Here is a 21,368-nt window from a genome sequence, read left to right as displayed (position 1 = left end):
TATATTCTAATCCATTATGATAGGTACTTAATTATCCAATTGATTATTGTGGATTGTCTCATGTTCATTCCACATACACAAGCGAGATCCCTAGCTTTAAATTATATTCCCCTACATACATATCTTACATTTTTATTGCATATATCATGGCTTATGTCACTTTTATGCTTTGATTGTTAGCACTTAAACTTGATAAAGCTGCATTATTTTTTACATACTTTTAGTGGCATTTCCTCTTTCTAGTTTTCTATGTTTAGTGCTGGTCATCAAGGTTGTTTTGGAAGTTAACAATCTCTAATTTTAAGTACTAAACTATCAGCAATTCGATGTTGCATTGTGTGACATTTTCATAGCTTGAGATTAAAAAGGTCGATTTTAAATAGCGTAAAATTTTTCAGTAGGCCTTGAAATTTGAAAATATTGTAATTTCGTTCCTAACCTTTCATTTAAACACATCATTCTCGGGATTTAACCAAACTCTGAATTGCAATGTGTTCATGGTATTAGATAGAGGTTCTGTGCAGCAAATACACTGAGAGATGAGATTGTAAGAAATGCCAGAGACTTTCTATATATTTTTAAAGTGAAAAATGGTTCAAACTGCAACTTATTGGTCGCAAAAAATTTGGGCTATTAGAAATATACAATTAATTCATTTAAAGCGTACACGGGAATCGAACTCATGACTTCTGACTTTGATACCACTTGTCGGATCATTAATGCTAATCATTAATCCCAAAATTTCGAGCTTATAGAAATACACAACCAATTCACTTAAAGCGTACAGACGCAACGCCCACGGGTCTTGATTGTGACTCGGGTCGCTCAGCTTCACACCACTTCGAACATGATTCGGCCCAATCTAGCCTCACGTCATTTTGAACGTAACTAGGCTCGCTTAACCTCCCGCCGCAGGGTAAGATATTGGCCCATTTAGGCCAACAATCTCCTTTTTCCCATATTTGATTCCCATTAAGATTAGGGTTAAAGGGAATCAAACTCAGAACCTTTTGGGATGGAGGGAGCTTAGGACTGGCTCTAATATTATGTTATGTAAAAGATCGATACGATAGAAAATACATTAGAATTTGTCTTAAAAGCAACAACAAATACTCGGGCCTTTTATTTTCTATTAGCATTAATATATAACATACTTTTTTAAAAAATAATAATAATAATATCAGTTTTAATTCTTTAACTATGTAATTAGTGACATCTACTACAAGCAAGCTTCTAGATGTTCAAAAGAAATGTGCTTTAGCAATTGTTACAGCTATTGCTTTTGCATTAGTTAGGGCATGGTTATAAAGAAAATTAAGGTCACAATTGAGAGTCAAAAAGTTATTGTGCTTTTGCACTAATATAATTAAAAAGAAATATTCCTTTTGTTTTGTTTTGTATTTGTTTTTTTTTTATTTTTCTTTCTTTCTTTCTTCTAAAGTGGGGAGATAAATAAGTGCTCTTTGATCCTTCTTCGTCACGCGCGTTTCGGTCGGTCAATCGCTTTCTTTTTCTCTAGCTTTCGTGCGATTTTTCGATTTAAATCATTTTGATATACTACACAATTAGTTGTTCTAATCTAAATAGTAAATGTAAGAAGAGAGATAATTAAACATGTATTACAGAAAATCTTTCTGTCAATATCCGTTTTTTCACTTTCCCCTCTTATAAAAATCTACACTTTACCTTCTTGTAAATAAAAAATATTCACTTCACCCTCTCCCGTTAGTGCTCTGTTAGAGTTACATTTATAAAATAATATTATATTTTTTTATACCAAAAATATTCTCAACCTTCTCTCCTGTTGCCTCGCCCTCTTCCGCCTCGCCGCCTCGCCCTCCTCCGCTGCCTCGCGCTCGCCCACATCTCCATCCGCGCCCACAAATACCCCCTCGTCGCCCTCTTCCGCCGCATCGCCTTCGCCCTCGCCCTTTCCCACCTCTCCGCCGACCTCGATTTCCTCCCTACTGTCGCCGAAATCGAGGAGTGATGAGGGTGTAGGAAGAGAAGGGGAGAAGATGAAGAAGAAAATGGAGACGAATTGTGGCCGATTGAGACGTGAAAATGGAAGAGGAGAGACGGCAGATGAGCAAAAATGGGGAGGAGACGAAGATGGTGAGGACAAAATGGTTATTTTATTCTCACAATTAACACTGTACCTCTCTATGAATATTTTTCATTTTACAATAGGGTAAAATGTAGGTTTTTAAATAACAGAGAAAAAAAGTGAAAAATCGGGTGTTGGTAAGAGAATTTTATGTAATTTAGCCTTACTTAAAAGCCAAAAGGAGATACAAACATACTCATGATCTAGAATTTTCAAAACTTTGGTGAATGAAACGATATCATGCATGCAAATTCTAATGATAGGTCATAGTGTTCGCAAACTGATCAGCAACAACAACTCTAATCGATGAATTATAAGATACATACAAATTCGAATTAAAATTATCTTTTTGTTAAAAAATGAAGAAAGAAAGAAAGAAACTGATGAAACTTGAACTATCCTAGGTTTGTACATGAAATTACCAAATTCGTCACCTACAAATTAACTCAAATTTGTTTTTATTTTTTTAAGAAATAGGTAGCATGCTCCGCTTCGTTTATTTAATTTAGAAATAAACTTAGTTAGAAATATGAATCGAATTTGTTAGTTTCAGAAGGTATCATTCATGTTGTTTGTAAAAAAGCAAAGCAAATTTCACCAAACAAAAATAAAAAAAAAAAAGGAAAGAGAGAGTAAGAGATTAAGCAACACATGAATATCTTTCAATCTTCAGTTGACTGAAGCAATGATATATGCTTGTACACTTTTGTTTATTTAACAAAGTTGGGTATCTTTATCTTACTGACAGCTATTTGGTGGGTCGTTTGGACCGAGAGGAATGACTGTCTTTTCCTCGCGAAGCTTGCCAACAACTCCCGAGCACTTGATCGTGTCAAATCCCTGGTGTCTAACTGGCTCACGTGCCACTAACTCCTCCTTTTTTTAGATTTACTCTCCTATTTTCTTTTCGGTTGTTTTGTCTACTTTCTTTCCCCCTTCTCCTCCGGAGGCCCTACCTGCTTCCATTCTGTAAATCTAGTTCACTTTTCTAGTGAATAAAGCAGGTAACTTACTATCTTTTTCTCAAAAAAAAAAAAAAAAAAAAAAAAAAAACAAAGTTGGGTACCTTTTAAAGATTCTTCAAATGAAGTACATATTATTCTAATCAAATCTATACTTTAGAACCAAAAAGGAGAAAAAAAGAGGAATCTACTGTAATTAATTCAATGCACTTGCTTAGATATCAAAAACCGAATACTTCGACGGCTAGTAAAAGTGTAAATGAAGTCAAATGGGTTCACCCCTTTCCACCAAAGAAGATTCTCGTGCGTCGAAACCCACAAACTCTTGTTCCATTTCAAAATATTTTACTCATGATCATGCATCAAAAGAGAAGCATTACTTAAAAGATGCAAAACTATATATATATATATATATATATTAATCACTCTACGATACGATTTCATTACTAGTAGGGGAAATATTTTATGTGTGTGTGATAGAAAACAAGAAATGAGCCCATGATAACATTACAAATCAATGAATTTTGCACATAAAATAACTTATTTATGGAGTTAAATTCCTCACCTAGCTAATGAACTTAAGATTACATATAAATGAGTAATAATTACTAGGTGTATATATAATTCAAAATGTTTTTACTAGTTAAACTAATAAATTGTAGTGAAACTAGAATTAAGTACAATGTTAATTAATTTGTGAAAAAGCATGTCCACTAAAGAAAAAGTAGGAGCCTTTTTCCTTCTTTTTTAACAACCATGATTCCCATAGCTAGAATGGACCAACACGCATGCATAATTAAACACCCTATTATTTTGATCATGATTAGTTACAACTTATCACACTTGTTAAAATATACACACCATGCATCTTTAGTTGTGTTACTCCACTAGTATTAATAGCTCCCTTTCCCCCTCTTAAGTAGAGGCAAAAGAAGCTTAAGCTTTAGAGAGAGAGAGAGAGAGAGAGAGAGAGAGAGAGAGAGAGAGATGATAAGAGTGAGGGAGATAGATATGGAGAGGGACTTAGTCGCAGTGGAAGAGTTGGAGAAACGAGTTGAGGTTGGGTCACTTATTGTGGATGAGTTAGGTGACCCAATGTTCCGGATCCGACACGCACCGGACCACATTATGCTGGTCTCTTTCATAGCTTCTTTACTTAGAATTTAGTACAAAAATTCATATGAATGATTCAATAGCTTCATAGTTACATGAGCACCTAGGTATTAGGACAATTTTCTCGATCAATTGTTATTTATCCGATCGATCTTCTCACTAATACGGTACCAGAGTCGATTCTAGCTGATACGTCCCCTTCATTTCATCAAAAGATCTTGAGTTTTATTATTTCTAACATTCATCATTTTCTACAGTCTGTTTCGTTACTAGTGCATGTGATATGGTTCATGAGCTGATCTCTACAATATCGCATGCGAGGGGAAATGCGTTTTTTGTTAGATCAACCTTTTGGCAGAAATGAAGAGGAGAAATTAACCATTAGTACATGCATCTTATTTGTATGTAAACAGAATAACACAATTCTCATTGGTATGTAGTAGCTAGAAATTTAAGTACGAGCGAGGCTTGAATATATATATATATATATATATATATATATATATATAGATGTGATCACTTTGAAAAGAGATAGAATGTGTGCTCGATCTTCATCCCAACTTATGCTTCTAATCCAACCATCTAATAATCAACTTTTTATGACATGTTCGTAATAACTTTATAATCCAAGAGGAGCTCCTCATATAATTTTTGTCACAAATATATTTGTTTTTTTTTTTTTACTTTTTAGTTTTGTTTATAATATATTTTTGAACACAGGTGGCAGAGTATGGAGAGAGCAAGGACATAGTGGGAGTAGTAAGGGCATGTGTTAAAATGGTGACAAGGGGGAGGCCACCAACAAGCTCAAAACCAGCCTATGTTAAGGTGGCTTATATTCTTGGCCTTAGGGTTTCTCCCTCACACAGGTGAGTTTTTGTTAATTAATTAATTAAGTTGTGCTTAATTAATTTTTTTCATGATCTTTTACCTGTTAGAATTTTCATAAATTGTGGTCCAATTAATCATATTTTAAATTGAGATTTATTATAGATAAAGATCAATCCTAATAGATATAGAACTATTTGATATGGTATATTTTATTCATATTCCATCTATTTAAATTAAATAGAATCCAGATCATAACCGAACTTCTCGCTTCCGCAGATTGATAAAGAATTTTTTCTCTACGACGCTCTGTGAGTTATTTTATCTTATTTTGATTCTAAATTTTGGTATGTATTTAATTTTCTTCTTATTTTACATATCTAGAAAATCTGTCATTACCTTCACAATTTTATCATTTTATTCTTCTTCCTTCTTTTTTTTTTTGGTTCTGCAAAAAAAATTATTTTTCATCCATTTGATTCCCACAGAAATTAAATTGTTTTTCTAGAAAAAAATTTCTATATATTCTATGAAACAGTTTCTTTTTCGTTTTTTGACTTTTTTTATCAAAGAAAACTATGAAAATAGTGTTTTTTATGAGAAACTTTTAGCAAGCCTTTTTTTTTCCTTTCAAATTTTTCTAATGTGTTTTTCTTTTTTAATTTGTGCTCTCATTTACAATTTTTTTCTAGAAAAACAATNAAGCCTTTTTTTTTCCTTTCAAATTTTTCTAATGTGTTTTTCTTTTTTAATTTGTGCTCTCATTTACAATTTTTTTCTGCCTAAATTTTATATTGCATTAGGTTTATTCTATGTTTAAATATCTGTTTAAGTTATCTTTTGTATGGTTACTGTAAAATAATATGAAAGAAATTTTCTTTGGTAGATCTTTTTTAGATCTATCACACTTTGCAGTTTATTGAACAATTCATTTAATTTGTATGAATTTATTTTACTGAATTTAAACCGTCCTCGTCTATTGACACATTTTATAAAATTTTGCATTCGATTTATCGATCATTTCAATTTCATCTTTCGATTTGAACGGCTCAGATGGCGTAATTCCATGCATGTTTAATTCATTTGGAAATAAAATTCAATTAATTTATAAAAAAATTAATTAATTTTAATTTTAATTTACTATATAAGCTTTTATTAAATTTTGATTCTCTTTTATTATAATAATTCGTTAGTGAACTTAGACATTCTAAGTGCTCCAATAAAGATTAAGATTAAGTTATCGGATATCTCAGATCAAATAAATTGAAAAGTTTGATACACTTTTTTTTGCTGCAGACGGCGGGGGATCGCGACTGCACTGGTAGAGTACGTCGAGACGTGGAGCTCCTGTCGGGGCGCCGCCTACGCTTACATGTCGACCACCGCCGAGAACACCCCCCTCCCCCCCTCCTCCGCCGAGCTCCTCCCCCTCGACTTCCCCTCCCTCCTCTCCCACCACCTCACTCTCGGCTCCTTCCTCGTCGTCTCTTCCTCCTCTTCCTCCTTCGCTCTCCTCAGCGTCTTCGACTCTACCCGCGCCATTCGCCTCCGAATCGCCAAGACGCCATCTCTCCTTCTCCGAACCTCAATGGCAATTCTCCGCGCCCTCGACGCCTGCATGCCGTGGGCGCGCATCCCCTCCGTCCGCGACGTCTTCAAACCCTTCGGCATCTACATCCTGTTCGGCCTGTGCATGTCCGGCCCGGACGGCCCGAGCCTCCTGCTCTCCCTCTGCCGGTTCGCGCACAACCTCGCCGTGCGGAACCCCGCGTGCGCCTTCGTCGTCGCCGACGTCGGCTCCCGCGACCCCGCCCGCACCGCCGTCCCCCACTGGCGGTGCTTTTCCAGCGATCAGGACGTTTTGTGCGTCAAGCGCCTTAGGGGTAATACTAATATTGATGACGACGATGACAATGACGATGACGATGACGATTGGATTGCATCGCCTCCACCGTCCGATAAAATGATCTTCGTTGATCCACGGGAGCTCTGATGGATGGTCAATGTGAGGAGCTCCTATGTTCGAATTTTTTAATTTTTGTTTTAGTTTAAAAATTTTCTATTCAAATTTCAGAATTGTATTGAACGGACGGATTCAGAGGAAGCCCAATCAGATTGAATGAGAAGCTCTTCATTTTTTTTTTCTTTTTTGATTTAAGTACGTACCGATCGAGGGTAAAATAAGATGACTAATTGACTATTTATAATATTGAAGAGCAGGAGATTCCTTATTCCATTTAATTTTCTTTCGCTTAAGTATTTTATATTTTGAGTCTTAAAAAAAATAAATAAAATATCGTTCTTTAATTTGAAGTTCAATAATTATAATCAATGACAGAGTTAAAACTAAAAAATGGTAAAGTGAATATTCGATAAACTTGGGTGGGGTATCTGAAATTTTTTTATATAATTTAATGAAATGTTAACCGTTTAACGGAGGGGTTGACGAAAAAAGAAAAATAGAACCATATGGGGCTAAATTAATACACTTTAAATGATAGGATACCAATCTAGAGGGTGGTTTTCGAAATTTACCCAAAAATAAAAAAAAAGCTCCGTAGCATTTCTCACTCACGTGCAAGCCACGTGCGAATCTCTGCTTATACCCTCTCCAGTCCCCTCCGCTCCCAGATCCGCTTCCCCGGCGATCTCTCTAGTCTCTCCTCGTCGTCCTCTTCTTAACTCGTCTTCTTCTTCTTCTTCTCCGACGCTCATGGGATCGCACGGCTCAGGTAGGACGAAACCCTAACCCTAGAAACCCCCTCGAGCTCCCTGAAAACCCTAACCCCTGGTCGTCTATCATCTCCTCATGGCAGAAGCGGGAGCGGAGGCGGGGTCGAGCTTCCTGTCGGACAAGTCGGCGAAGGTGTTCGTGGCGGGGCACGGGGGCCTGGTGGGGTCGGCGGTGCAGCGGCGCCTCGTCTCCCTGGGCTTCACGAACCTCCTCGTCCGCCGCCGCTCGGAGCTCGACCTCACCTCCCAGCCCGCCGTCGACGCCTTCTTCCTCCTGGAGCGGCCCCGCTACGTGATCCTCGCGGCCGCCAAGGTCGGCGGCATCGTCGCCAACTCCGCCCTCCCCGCCGACTTCATCGCCGACAACCTCCTCATCCAGACGAACGTCGTCCGCGCCGCCCACCTCGCCGGCTCCGTCCGCAAGCTCCTCTTCCTCGGCTCCTCCTGCATCTACCCCAAGTTCGCCCCCCAGCCCATCCCGGAGTCCGCCCTCCTCTCCGGGCCCCTCGAGCCCACCAACCAGTGGTACGCCGTCGCCAAGATCGCCGGCGTCAAGCTCTGCCAGGCCTTCCGCCTCCAGCACGGCCTCGACGCCGTCTCCGCCATGCCCACCAACCTCTACGGCCCCCGCGACAACTTCCACCCCGACCACTCCCACGTCCTCCCCGCCCTCCTCCGCCGCTTCCACCTCGCCAAGCTCGCCGCCGCCCCCCGCGTCGTCGTCTGGGGCTCCGGCGCCCCGCTCCGCGAGTTCCTCCACGTCGACGACCTCGCCGACGCCCTCGTCTTCCTCATGGACCGCTACTCCGACCTCGACCACGTCAACGTCGGCAGCGGCGCCGAGATCTCCATCCGCGACCTCGCCGAGATGGTCCGCGACGTCGTCGGCTTCCGGGGCGAGATCGTCTGGGACGCCTCCAAGCCCGACGGCACCCCGCGCAAGCTCATGGACAGCTCCAAGATCGCCGCCATGGGCTGGAAGCCCAAGATCGCCCTCCGCGACGGCCTCGTCGAGACCTACAAGTGGTACGTCGAGAACGCCGCCGCCGACCACCATTCGCAGTCGCAGTCGCAGTCGCAGTCGCAGTCGCAGTCGCAGTCGCAACCTCAGTGAAGGTATACGAAATTGTGATGCTTGCCGTTCCTCATTGTTGTTCTCATTGTTGTTCTCATTGTTGTTCTCATTGTTGTTTTAATACCATTCCTTGTATACTTAACCTTACTTTGAGGGTCGGAATTAGTCCTGAATAACTCCTTGCTCCGACAGTGGTTCTGTAGTGTTGCTTAAGTTGCGTCTCGAATTTATTTAATGAAAATGAGACACTTTTGAATAATCCCTGGAATAAATTTGATACCCGTACTTGCTTACAGTTGATGCTCCTTGATTGATTTAGTTTAGTGTTCTGTTCGCCAGTGCAAACAACAACTAACTGTGGATGGATTTAATGTGTTCTTTAGATTGTTGGAATAAATGTAGATTTTTTTTGTTTTGGGAGTAAATTCAATGATAAGGATCTACTTGGAAAGAGAGAAATAGAATCATTCAAGGTGGCGGCGTGAATAATAGTTCTGGTTATATCCTAGAATAACCCTGTTCGACTACAATGAATTTTCGTAAGCGGTTTTTGCTGCATTTTGGTTTATGAAGGGGAATAATCTGAGCTATTATTCTCATTCACCGACCAACAGTGCCTTAAATATGGATTGTTTCAAAGATGACATTTCCGGAGTTAGGAAATTCGTGCCGGTACGAAGTTGAATAAGAGAATAGTTGTTGGTCTTCGATGAATCATACGATAACTTTGGTCAGATTGAAGTGGTTAAATATTTTATATGAATCTAGTCAATTTACTCATATGACTATTCTCTTCCCTCCAAATTGTTTTTACGGATCATAACTGCTTCATAGTTCCTTACGAAGTCATGCATATTCAACCAAATAGCCATTAGGTTCATTCGTTGCCTTGTGATATATTTTATTGTCTAGTTTCCAACTACTCGGAGTGAATTTTTGCATAATATTTGCTTGAGAAATGCTGAATGACAAACATCAAGCTGCTTCTCTTTGATTGACTAAATTTGCGTATTGCCGAACAAATCTAATTTGATTTTTTTAAAAAAAATTTCCAAATTGATATTAGTTGCACCTTCGCATTACTTGTCTGCCTGCTTTTGCCTGTCAGAAGATATGTGAGTAATTAAAACCAATTAAAACCATCTTATCGTTCGAAGTGATAATTTGTTCTATTCTTGGTTGTTGGATCATCTCATAGGAAGACTGCACATGATATTATTGCTAACTGTATGATAATTCGTTCTATTCTTGGTTGTTGGATCACCTCGCGGGAAGACTGCACATGATATTATTGCTAACTATTTGCATAGTTCCAAACTTTGCATTGGTTTTGAGCCTGCTTCATTTATGTTCTAATTTCATTTCTTGGAGAAGGTATTGAGTAAAGCAGTTGAATGACTTTGGATGTGAAATCTGTGTTGTTTGCCTCGTGTGGCTGGTCGAGCCATTCTTTGTTAGAACCCAGTACTATTGTTCTATATACCTATTTCTTTCTTGTTTCATATCATATTTGTTATTTCTTCTTAATCAAGTCCGGCTGGAACAAATATGGATTTAATTTGAGTCTTGTACATCAGTACTAATTTCGTAAATTCTGATCTCTGTCTGTCTTTCACTATTGTATGTTCTCATTGTGCCATAGCTTGAGAATTGACAAATTCTTTTCTTTAATTTTCCTCTCCTTTGTTTCCTCTCTTCTTCAATTTCTGTTTAGTCATATTCATATTATTTCGTTCCGGATGATTACTGCTTAGCACTAGAGTGGAGCATTTCTACTCATCTGGTGCAGCTATTCTTAATTATAATTGAGGATCAAGCAGAAAAAAAAACTTTATTGAGAAGTTCTTATGAAAGTTATATGAGATTCATGTAAATTCGCATGTAAGTTCATTATCTTAAGAATTGCTATGCTGGCTCCGTAGGATCCCGCCTTGAAAGAAAGACGCAGCCTTAGATGGGTTTGCTTAGGGTTAAGAGTGTGCAGAAAGGGCTTCAAATCTGTACAAGTTGCTAAAAAATCAGTGAATCTCGACGCCTTGCTATGCTGTAAAAGCCATTGATTTTTAACCTCTCTCTTCTTCTTCTCTTTGTTCTTTAGACATCCCTGCTTTACTGTACAGATTCATTAATCCGTTACTACTTTTTATGGCAATACCGACTAATGTGGGTTGCATCCTCTTTAATTATTCACTGCCGACATTCTTTTAAATGCAAATTATAGCAAGAAAGTAAAATTTTGATCTCCTTTTTCTTGTCCTCTTTACCTTTTCATTCTGTTTGTTCTATTTTGACATTTGAAACTTAAAGAGTATCTACATTCTCCTTGTTGATTATTGTAAAAAGCAGGTTTAGCAAGTGGATGCTCTTATATAGAGTGTGGTGAGTTCTTTTGAGACATCGTTTTCTCTTTTATCTAAGTTATAGACCCTGAGATCTGGTAACATTCTTTGAAATTTTCCTCTGCCTTCTTGATCTACAAGGTGAGTATTTTTCTCTGCTTGGCTTTTTAATCTTGTATCGCCTTGTGAATTCTCGATAGATCTGCTACGCAAATACCATAAAGCTGCAGTGTTTGGTTAGGAGATAGGGATAGGAATAGGCCCTTATCTCCTCCTTTATACCCAAACGTTAATTTTTTATCCGAGAATAGTAGTTCTCGGTTATTCCTACCAACACCTCCATTTTCTATATAAAACTATCTAATATTTTTCTTATTCCCGGAAACAATCCAATTTTCATCCAAACGCTATTTTTCTTATCCCCATACTTGTACCTATTCCTGTAATAGCTAGTTCTTGCTTATCCATTAGATATATTCTTACAAAATTTCCACAACCTTGAATTTTTTTTATAGCTATATACTGCATGACAGTGAAATTACGTTACAGAATCTTGATTGTAGACAACTTGTATAGAATTTGGCATGAATTTGAGATTGCTATTTTGATCATATGAATTAAGTTTGGTTTTTTTTTTTCCCTTTTTATTCTCTGTGTCTTCTTTGACAACTAAAACATCAAAAATAAAAAAAAGCAAAATCAAAATAAAGAGATGATTCAAATCAGATACCACATCAATTGGTATTTCGATTGGCCGGTCAACAATTAAGTAAAATGAACTTCATTGTCGATTAAAATAATTAGAAATTCTACAACATTTGGTTCATGCGCAGCATTACCCCCACGTGATTAGGGATTTGCATTAGTAAATTAAAAAATTCAAAAAGTTTGCTTTGGATCCTTTCCGAGTCTATTCGATCCTTTGTAGCAACACATAATCAACATGTTGATAGGTATTAATATAATTTATTTGATTGATGAAAAGTACTTGTTTTGTAGATCATGGCTCCACACTTTCCATCACTAGGATGTGACAATTTAATCGCAATATAATGGATCATTATTGGTGTTTATTTGGCTCAGTTTCTTAAATAATTTTTTTGTTTTGGAAAGTGGTAACTAAATAATTGTCATACAAAAAGCTAGTATAAAGATTCGACACAAACTTTTCAATCATAAATAATTTGAAATTCTTACTTCTTCTATGGCCAAAAAGTTGAAATTTGATTTGAAGTTGGCGGCATACTACCGCTTCAAACTTAGAATTTCGAATACTAATCATCGAGTCTATTGCTATTTGCTCGAGGACAGTGGATTAAAATGAAAAGTTTTATTTATATAAATATATCTGACAAAATTAATGTGTAAATAGGTTAGTTTTCAAAAACATATATATAGAATTTTAGGTATTTGTTAAAAAGGCTACTATGGGTCTCTCTAAGTGTCCCCTATAATATTATTGATAACGCAACAATATTATTAGTGCACCCTAAATATTAATTACTAAATTTTAAATTCTATTATTATATTTTAAGCACCATCACTATACTCTATATATTGTAAATTCTAATCCATCCACGTGTGTATGTCAAATTGCCAACATATCAACCACATAGTAAAATATCCATATATGTATATATAAAAAAAAAGTTTTGAGCGGTACTTATTCAATTTCGCATATTTAAAGAGGTTGACATACAAAAAGAAAGAATAATAATAATAATAATAATGAAAAAACCCATTATTTTCCAATGAATGAATAGGAGGAGAGTTTGATTAATTTTTGTGAGAAAATAAAGAGGGGTGTTAACTCTTAAATATATATATATATATTGTTTGATATAAGATGCTATGAATTATTTTCTTTATTTAATCTCTATTTTTATATTCTTAAAAATTATAACTATTTACGACAGTAACATGAATCTAAAGAAAATAATTCAATTTAATAGCCGAATTTTTAACCTCAAAGTTTTAAATAGTAAACTTATAAGTTTCGTATAAATTGCGTATTCAACTAATTATGTTTTTCTTAAACCATATTTTTTTTAACAAATTTAAATATAAAAATAGAGATTTTATTTGTATTATATTTATACCGAATTTTTACAGTATCCGAATATTGATTTATAATATTTTAATGTGTAGTTATCAATGATGAGAAGATTTTTTTTTTTTTATTAGCCCACATACGTATTTTTGAGTGTCACATAATTTTTTTTTTTTATAACAGCTATAACACATAAATATATTTCAAATCAATTTGATTTTGTATCATACAAAATTATAAAAAATTTAATTAATCAAAAATTAATATAATAATTTTATATTCAAAATAATAATGAGTACCGTTACAAGTTTCTAATATTGATGTTGTACTTACAACTTGGTGAAGCATCCACAAACTCCTATAATATATATTTGAGATAGGTTAATTAAAAGTCTCTATTTTATAATGCTGCCGTATCAATAATATTTGATATTTTTATAATATTTAAAAATATTAAAATATTTTCTAATAATAATAATAATTAATTACCTTTTGCTCTAAAAGTCGATCAATAAAAGTGATTGTTGGTGACAGGGTCCTTATTGATCCATCCAATGATTATTCATTAATCATTGAGCAATTTAATCATTAGTCTTTCTATATTTAGTGCACGTTTAAGCAACATTCTTTTTCTCCGCAAATCCACTGCATTATAAACTACAGTATCTTTGTAGATCTTTTAGGGTTGATCCCCTTTTTTAGAACTTGTTTGATACAGTTGTAAAATATAATATTGTTCGATAAAGTGCAATTTAAAGAGCATCGTATTACGATTGTCATCATAAAGGTCAATTCTATATGAAATAATTTGAGTATACATTTAACGTTCTCGATCGCTCATGTACATGAGATATGAATCGACAAGTAAAGTGTGAATTGTGGGAATTTAACCCGACAAATACTGTAAGCAGAGATCAAATTCATGACCTCTTGAGATCTCCTGCGAAATAAGGATCTGTTTATTATTTTGAGCTGACTTATGCTTTCTGGTAAAATTGAGTTAGGGCAAAAGCAAATGGAAGTGTGCAATCTCCGTTTTTTGATGTATTTAATATGCAGACAAACAAGATGTTATTCTAATGTAATTTCTCACCACACATGATATGAAATATCTATATTTTCAGATGCCCCGTAAGCAGTACTAAATTAAAATTTTCAGTTTTAAGGCTTAAATTTTATGTTCTATTTTTTATTAGAGTAAAAATTCTAGACATTTCTTTTCGCCAAATATTCTACCAAAAGTTGCTGTTGCAGAAAGTAAAAACAGATATGTGACTAAACATTACCCCAAGATATAAAGATAAAGAAAGTACAAAAGTTTTTTTTTTTTTATTAGGCACCAAGTCTCCATTGGTGTCACCAAAAACCAAATTAAATTAAACCCATTTTGGATAACATTGACATTAATGTGATAAAGATTGCTATTACTATCACAAGCTGGTTTTTCATGTGCATAAATGGCTAGATGTGAGGGGGGAATAAAGAAAGTGGTTGCAAATTTATGTTATAAGTTTTTTTTTTTTTTTTTTTTTTTTTTTTTTTTTTATAGAGACAGATAGCATGCTACCCGCTTCGTTTATTTTATTTAGAAATAAACTTAGCTAGAAATAAGAATCAACTAGGATTCGAACTTGAGACCTCGGATACCAACCATCAAACCCTTTGCCACTTGTGCTAGGGACGGACGGTATTTATGTTAAGGGTTAATGCAAACATTAATTGTATACATTTTAAAAAAAATAATATTCAATTTAATTTACTTGTTAGAAGCTAATGTTTATTGAGTAGGAGATAGTCCCAATATTTGTGTGTTTGGTCAATGGTAACTTCATGATGAATACTTGTATTTGCTTTTTAAGTAATTAAAATTATAAAATCTGATAAAATTATCAAAAAAAAATTTGAGAAAATTCTTATTATTTTAGTTTAATCACTTTTTAAGTCCAAAAATAAAAGCAAAGTTTAGAAAGGCGTCAACCTTAAAAAAAACAAAATTAAAAATAGTTTAGAAAAATATTTCAAACTAGTCTATAGTTTTTGTACAAGAATTCAACATAGTACTCGCATTTGGTGCATCCATACATTTATGTACTATATCTTTAAGTATATTTCATTTCATATTTTTTAGAAAAAATATATAAAAAGAAAAAGCTGCATCGAATTTAGAGTACCGTGAATAAAGCACCATTTCTTTATGAATATATGGATTTTATCCACGGTACGGTACTCTGAATTTAGAGCACCTTTCAATTGAGCCATCTTATTTTTAAATAAATAAAAAAAAATCGATATCTTGAGAAATCCCTAGAGTAATTAGTCCTTTTGCAAATTAATTCACTACAAAAAATATTTAATATAAGGATATTTTTTAGATGATGTTTAGAGAAAGCGTTTTCAAGCATTTTTATAATATAGTAAATACTGACGCTTCAAAAGCGTCGTTATATGATATCAAATAATTTATTAAATGATGATAAATTTTATTATTATTTTTAATTTTCTGGCGCTTTAAATCGTACAGGATTAATTTTAAAATTTTGACACTTTAAAGCATCAGAATATATTTTACCGACGCTTGGTATAAGTGTGGATATATGCGTGGCGGCTCTTTATTTGCCAACGCTTTTACAAACGCTTTCAAAAATGACGTTGGAATACATTGGGACGCTTTTAAGCGTCGTAAAATATAAAAAAGAACGTCCTTAAATATAAGATTTTTTTTGTAGTGCTTGTAATACAACTCACAATAGAGAGAAATTAATATGCTCTCTCATTAAATCATACTAAATATAAATGCATATAAAAAAATAATAATAATAATAATAATAAAATTGGACATTAATTTTGCCACTATCTTGCTCCCTTGAGAAATCCCTTGCAAATTTTTAACCAAAACTTCCTATCAGGCTCTGCAGCATCCACTCTCTTCTTAGCTTCATCACCAAAACCTCTCTAGTATTAAAAACAAAAGCAAAAACAAAAACAAAAAAGAAACACTTATTTAGTGAAAATTTAAATCAATGAAAAAACTAAGTAAAGAGGAATAAGTAATTATTAAGTGATTGATTATTCGCACTAAAAGATCTTACATCAATGGTGTTGGTGTTGATGAGCCGGTCAATGAGGTTGAGTAATATATCTTTCGTGTATTCGGGGTGGCCCTGAATCCCCAGTATGTGTTCTCCGATCGCGAACATCTCGACGTTGGTGTTCTCTGAGTAGGCCATAATCTCACCCTCCAACGGCACCTCCCACACCTTAATCCATTTCCTTAAACAAATTAGAGAGAGAGAGAGAGAGTAATGAAATGCTTAAGTATATTTTTTTTGAGAATAGGTAACACGCTACCTGCTTCATTCATTGAATGAAATGCTTAAGTATATATACCTCATCTTGGTGGATCTCTATGAGTGAAGCACTATGAGGAACCACATCCAAATGCCCAAAAGATTTGAACTTGCCCAAATTCTCCACAAAATTCACCCTCTTAACTCCAATCTCCCACCCTCCAATGGCCCTTCCAACCCTCCCTCCAAGTGCCCGGCACAAAAGCTACACCACCAAATTAAAAAAAAAAAAAAAAAATCATTTAATGCACTTCACTCAAAATAAAAGTTCTAATTTCGTACGTGTTATTGAAAAGTTCAATTTTGTTGCAGATCATAAAGTATAAAAATATCGTTTTCTGATAGTTTAAGCTTTGCAGAACAATTAATACTTATTTTATGTTCTTTAACGTAGTATCAGAATAGCATGCCGTATCGAGTCTAGATGCGAGAGGAAGATAAAATATAAAAATGCAGTTTTTTGATAGTTTAAATTTGTGGAGAAAAAATTGCTCAAAAACTATATATGATCTCAACAAATTAAACACTGGATTAGCAAAATAATACTCACTTGGTGGCCAAAGCAAACCCCAAGCACTCTCTTCTTCAAAGCAAACAAGGTTTGGAGCAAGAGACAAAGCTTCGAGATCCATCTCTCATTGCCATAAGCATCATGGGGACTTCCGCTGAGCACGAAGCCGTCGTAGGCGTCGAGCTTGTTGAACGCGGGGAATTCCCCGTCGACGACGCGAAAGTAGTCCCACCTCTCACCCCCGTCGCCGAACGCGGCGACGAAGACGTCGAAGTAGCCTCCATGCACCTTCTTCACGTAGTCGGAGTCTCTCGCCGCTAAGAGCACGGCGAACCGCTTCTCTCTCATGGCCTTCTTGGTGATGATCAGGAGAAGATAGAGGAGGTGGAGAGGGTCGTGCAGTAGTTGCAGTGAAGTGTGAGCTTTTTTTTTGATGAACTGGTGTTGTTATTGTTTGGTGTGAGAAGAGTATATAGAGAGAGAGAGAGAGAGAGAGAGAAAAGATGGGGAGAAGCTAAGATTTTGGATTCTATAGTTACTACTTCTTTCTCAAAACGTGTTGACTAGCGGTGCAAATAGATCCGTGTTGGTAGAGCTTCCGTCATGATTCATTCCGAATAGAATGGTAAGTGAAAACAAAATCTATTTTACATTATATATAATATTTATATAAAAATTTGATGTTATATTTAAATTTAATATAATATATTTTAAAATATTAAAAAAATAATAATTATTTCGGATTTGAATTTTAGAGTTTGGATTTTGAATTTTTGGTTGGGTTTGAGGTTTGAATATGAATTTCTAAAATCCGTGAAGCTCGGATTCGGATTTCGGGTTTGGGTTCGGATTTTTGAGAATCCACCCCGAATCCGACCTATTAACGTCCCAACTGTGAGAGAAATTTTTAGATTTCTCACACAAGTATAAAAGCCGATGAAAAAGCACGAGCATGAATAAGAGAGAGAGAAATAATTTCTACTCTAACCGAACGAAAAAAAAACTAATAAACTTAAAAATCTCAGTCTATAATAAAATTTTATGTCCTATTTATAATAAAATTTAAGAGATTCAAATTCTACTCGAAATTAAATTTCTAAATTTGAACAATTTTTCTAACCCAAATATGTCTAATGATCCTAATTTAAAACTTTCAAAACTATATCTCTGATTTTTAGGAATTTATTTTGTATAGAAAAATTCTAAATCTCTAGAACAAAATTACCAAAAAATAAAATTTTTAAAATTAAAAAATAAAACTAAAATTTTTTCTCACCCTCGAGATCGACTCAGAATATTTTCCTAGCACGGATCGAATTCAGAAAGCAATATGGTCAATGACACAATCCAAATCCCACAATATGTACAAACTAATGTAATAAAGCGATCTTCTAGAAGATAGAAGTGATAGAAATTCAAGTTATGTAAAATAAATAAAGAAATAAATACATACCAAAATTTATGATCAAAATAAGAATATAAGATAACTCACAGAGCGCCATCGAGAAGAAATTTCTGATCAACTTGCGTAAGCGTGAAGTCCGGCTATGATTTGAAAGTCACGAACCGAACTTGCGTGATTTGATTTCTCCTCCTATCTCAGGCACTCTACCGTATGGAGTGGAACCGATGATAATTCTTTACCAGAATGCGTATGAGAAGGTGGCAGGACCAATACTCCTTTATATAGAGTTCAGATCAACTTCCTATCAAAATCTGATTAGGATTCTATTTAAATCTGAAATAGATGGGATATGGATAAAATATACCATATCAAGTAGTTCTAAATCTGTTAGGATTGACCTTTATCTATAGCAAATTCTAAATTAAATATGATTAATTAGGCCACCACTCAATTACATCAAAAGAGTCAATAAAGTTTTTCGCTTGTAAGCCTCCAGAATATCCCTGAGGTATTTCTGGATGTTAGATAGCCGCCGTCGGTCAACTCGATATTTTTGGACCCCTCTGCAGTCTGCACTACCAACGGCTCTTTCCGAAGAGCACGCGTATGGAAGAAGTTTTCAAAGTCGAAGTCGGAAGACTCTATAAAACACGGTTATCGACAACATGACTCCAGGTTTCGACCCGAACAAGACACTCCGTCAATTTCGTGCGACTGGGAGTAGTACCTCCGCCCGGCGCCCCCCATCTTCTTTCCGCGAGCGGAGAGAATTTCTTCATGATCATCCCCATCCCTGCAGAGACAAAATTTTTTTGGGTTAATTTTATTTTGTACCCTCACAAAGTTATAAAATATTATAAATACCCTTCAATTTTTTAAAATTTCACAAGTGCCCCTCTAAATATAATATTTTTTTATAAATACCCTCACTGTTAATTTTCACTAACTTCTGTCAACTTATCAATTTTTTCATTCTACCTCAAAATATGAAATTACCATTTTACCCTTAATTTGTTCGCTAAGTTGTTTAAAGGGTTAATTTCATCCGTACCCCTCTAAATTTCAGAAATATCATAGATACCCTTATAAATTTTGTTATATCATAATCACCCTTCTAATTACATACTTTCTTTTAAAAGTACTCTCACCGTATACTATGTCTCTTTAGGTCATATTAACCTTAGTTAGATGGCTGTCTAACACTGGTTAAGATTTGAAATGTTTATTTTGTACATGCATTGAGAAACTTTTGAAGAGTATATGATTTACTATTTAACTCCTAACTTTTGTTCATTATTTGTTTAACATCTAAACTAACATTGTTTGCTGATATTCTTTAGTACTATTTTGCTTCTAACTTTTATTAATTATTTATTTGAGTTAGTTACATTTAAAATTTTTATTTAACTTAGATTGCTCTGTTAGCTATTACTTATTATATTTTTTTTATCTTAACTTCTACGAAGTAATTAAAATTATTAAATTTATTGGAATCATCAATGGATTGATAAAATCTATAATTTAATTGACAAAAATCAATCCAATTTCAAGGAACCAAATATTAAGAAGACTTTGATCAAAAAATTTAAATTAAGGGGTTATTTTGTAATGTAGAGAAAATCTGTGAGGGTATTAATGAAAATACATTGGAGGGTAAATTCGGTATTTTGAATCTGTTATGCCTAAACACGACGGAGTTGAAACTAAGATCTATACGATATATATAATTTTTACAATCGTTAAATCCAACGTCCATCACAGAGTGATATTTACACTAGTTTGTTCGGCCCGGATTTGGACCAGCAATAATCGGGCTTATCAATATTCCGGGCCGGGTCGGGCTAGGCCGACTCTCTTAATATTTAATTGGGACTCAGAGAAGTTTTTTTTCCTTATTTTATCGACCTAAAAATTAGCCATAGTACCAGAAAAAAAAATCAAGGCCTTTTTGCATAAAAAATTCACTTATTTTGGTCTTTTGCAAAATCGGATCACCTTTTTCGTTTTTGCAGATTCAGTCCGCTTTTTCAGCAAACTGACCAAAATACCCTTATTACTTTTTCTCTTTCCTCTTTCTCTCTCCTCTTCGTTTCTGTCGTTCTTTTTTTTTTTTCTCGCCGAAAAAAAAAGAGGCGGACCGTCACCTTCTTCTTCACCGTCGCCTCCCTCCTCACCCTCCTCTCCACCACCCGCGACCCCCTCCTCCTCTCCCCCGCCGCCGCGGACCCCCAGCCCGATCCCGTCGCCGCGGCGGCAGCGGCCGCGGCGAACGGGGTCGGGCTGGATGCGGAGAAGAAGACAACGGCGAAGAAGAAGAAGGGGAGGCCGAGCGGCAGGGCGCAGGAGGGGGAGGCGGAAGCACAGCCAGCACCGGCGCCGCGGACCCCCAACCCGATCCCGTCGCCGCAGCAGCAGCGGCAGCGGCAGCGGCAGCGGCCGCGGCGAATGGGGTCGGGCTGGATGCGGAGGCCGAGGCGGAGAAGAAGACGACGGCGAAGAAGAAGAAGGGGAGGCCGAGCGGTAGGGCGTAGGAGGGAGAGGCAGAGGCGCAGCCGGCGCCGGCGAGGAGTGGGGACCATTACACCATTTTGCACCATTACACCATTACACCATTTGCACCATTACACTATTACACCATTACAATTTTGCACCATTACACCATTAAACCATTTGCACGATTACACCATTACACCATTACACAATTTTGCACCATTACACCATTTGCACCATTACACCATTATAATTTTGCACAATTACACCATTATACTATTTGCACCATTACACCGTTACACCATTTGCACCATTACACCATTACACCATTTGCACCATTACACCATTCGCTGGTCGGCGGCTTCTGCGCGGCGGCGGGAGGAGGGGCGGCGCCAACGGAGAAGAACA

At 35.9% G+C, this 21,368-nt stretch overlaps 3 protein-coding genes across 3 annotated transcripts; 2 read left to right on the top strand and 1 right to left on the bottom strand.

Annotated features, from left to right (window-relative positions):
- Window positions 4,034–7,193, top strand: LOC109725279 (probable N-acetyltransferase HLS1-like). The gene is made up of 3 exons (XM_020254401.1): window positions 4,034–4,203; window positions 4,903–5,051; window positions 6,307–7,193. Exons 1-3 carry the CDS (start codon window positions 4,057–4,059, stop codon window positions 7,001–7,003), a joined length of 993 nt encoding a protein of 330 aa, XP_020109990.1. The 5' UTR covers window positions 4,034–4,056; the 3' UTR covers window positions 7,004–7,193.
- On the top strand, window positions 7,598–9,113 carry LOC109725175 (probable GDP-L-fucose synthase 1). Its single transcript, XM_020254266.1, has 2 exons — window positions 7,598–7,742; window positions 7,827–9,113. Exons 1-2 carry the CDS (start codon window positions 7,724–7,726, stop codon window positions 8,855–8,857), a joined length of 1,050 nt encoding a protein of 349 aa, XP_020109855.1. The 5' UTR covers window positions 7,598–7,723; the 3' UTR covers window positions 8,858–9,113.
- Window positions 15,861–17,528, bottom strand: LOC109725139 (gamma-glutamyl peptidase 3-like). Its single transcript, XM_020254224.1, has 4 exons — window positions 17,105–17,528; window positions 16,595–16,759; window positions 16,297–16,464; window positions 15,861–16,159 (listed from the first exon to the last, which is right to left on the bottom strand). The coding sequence occupies exons 1-4, from the start codon at window positions 17,411–17,413 to the stop codon at window positions 16,058–16,060; spliced, it is 744 nt and encodes a 247-aa protein (XP_020109813.1). The 5' UTR covers window positions 17,414–17,528; the 3' UTR covers window positions 15,861–16,057.

Source organism: Ananas comosus, linkage group 19 (assembly GCF_001540865.1).
Source record: "Ananas comosus cultivar F153 linkage group 19, ASM154086v1, whole genome shotgun sequence".
In the NCBI taxonomy this organism is placed as follows: Eukaryota; Viridiplantae; Streptophyta; class Magnoliopsida; order Poales; family Bromeliaceae; genus Ananas; species Ananas comosus.
This window is presented reverse-complemented; position numbering and strand designations above follow the sequence as displayed.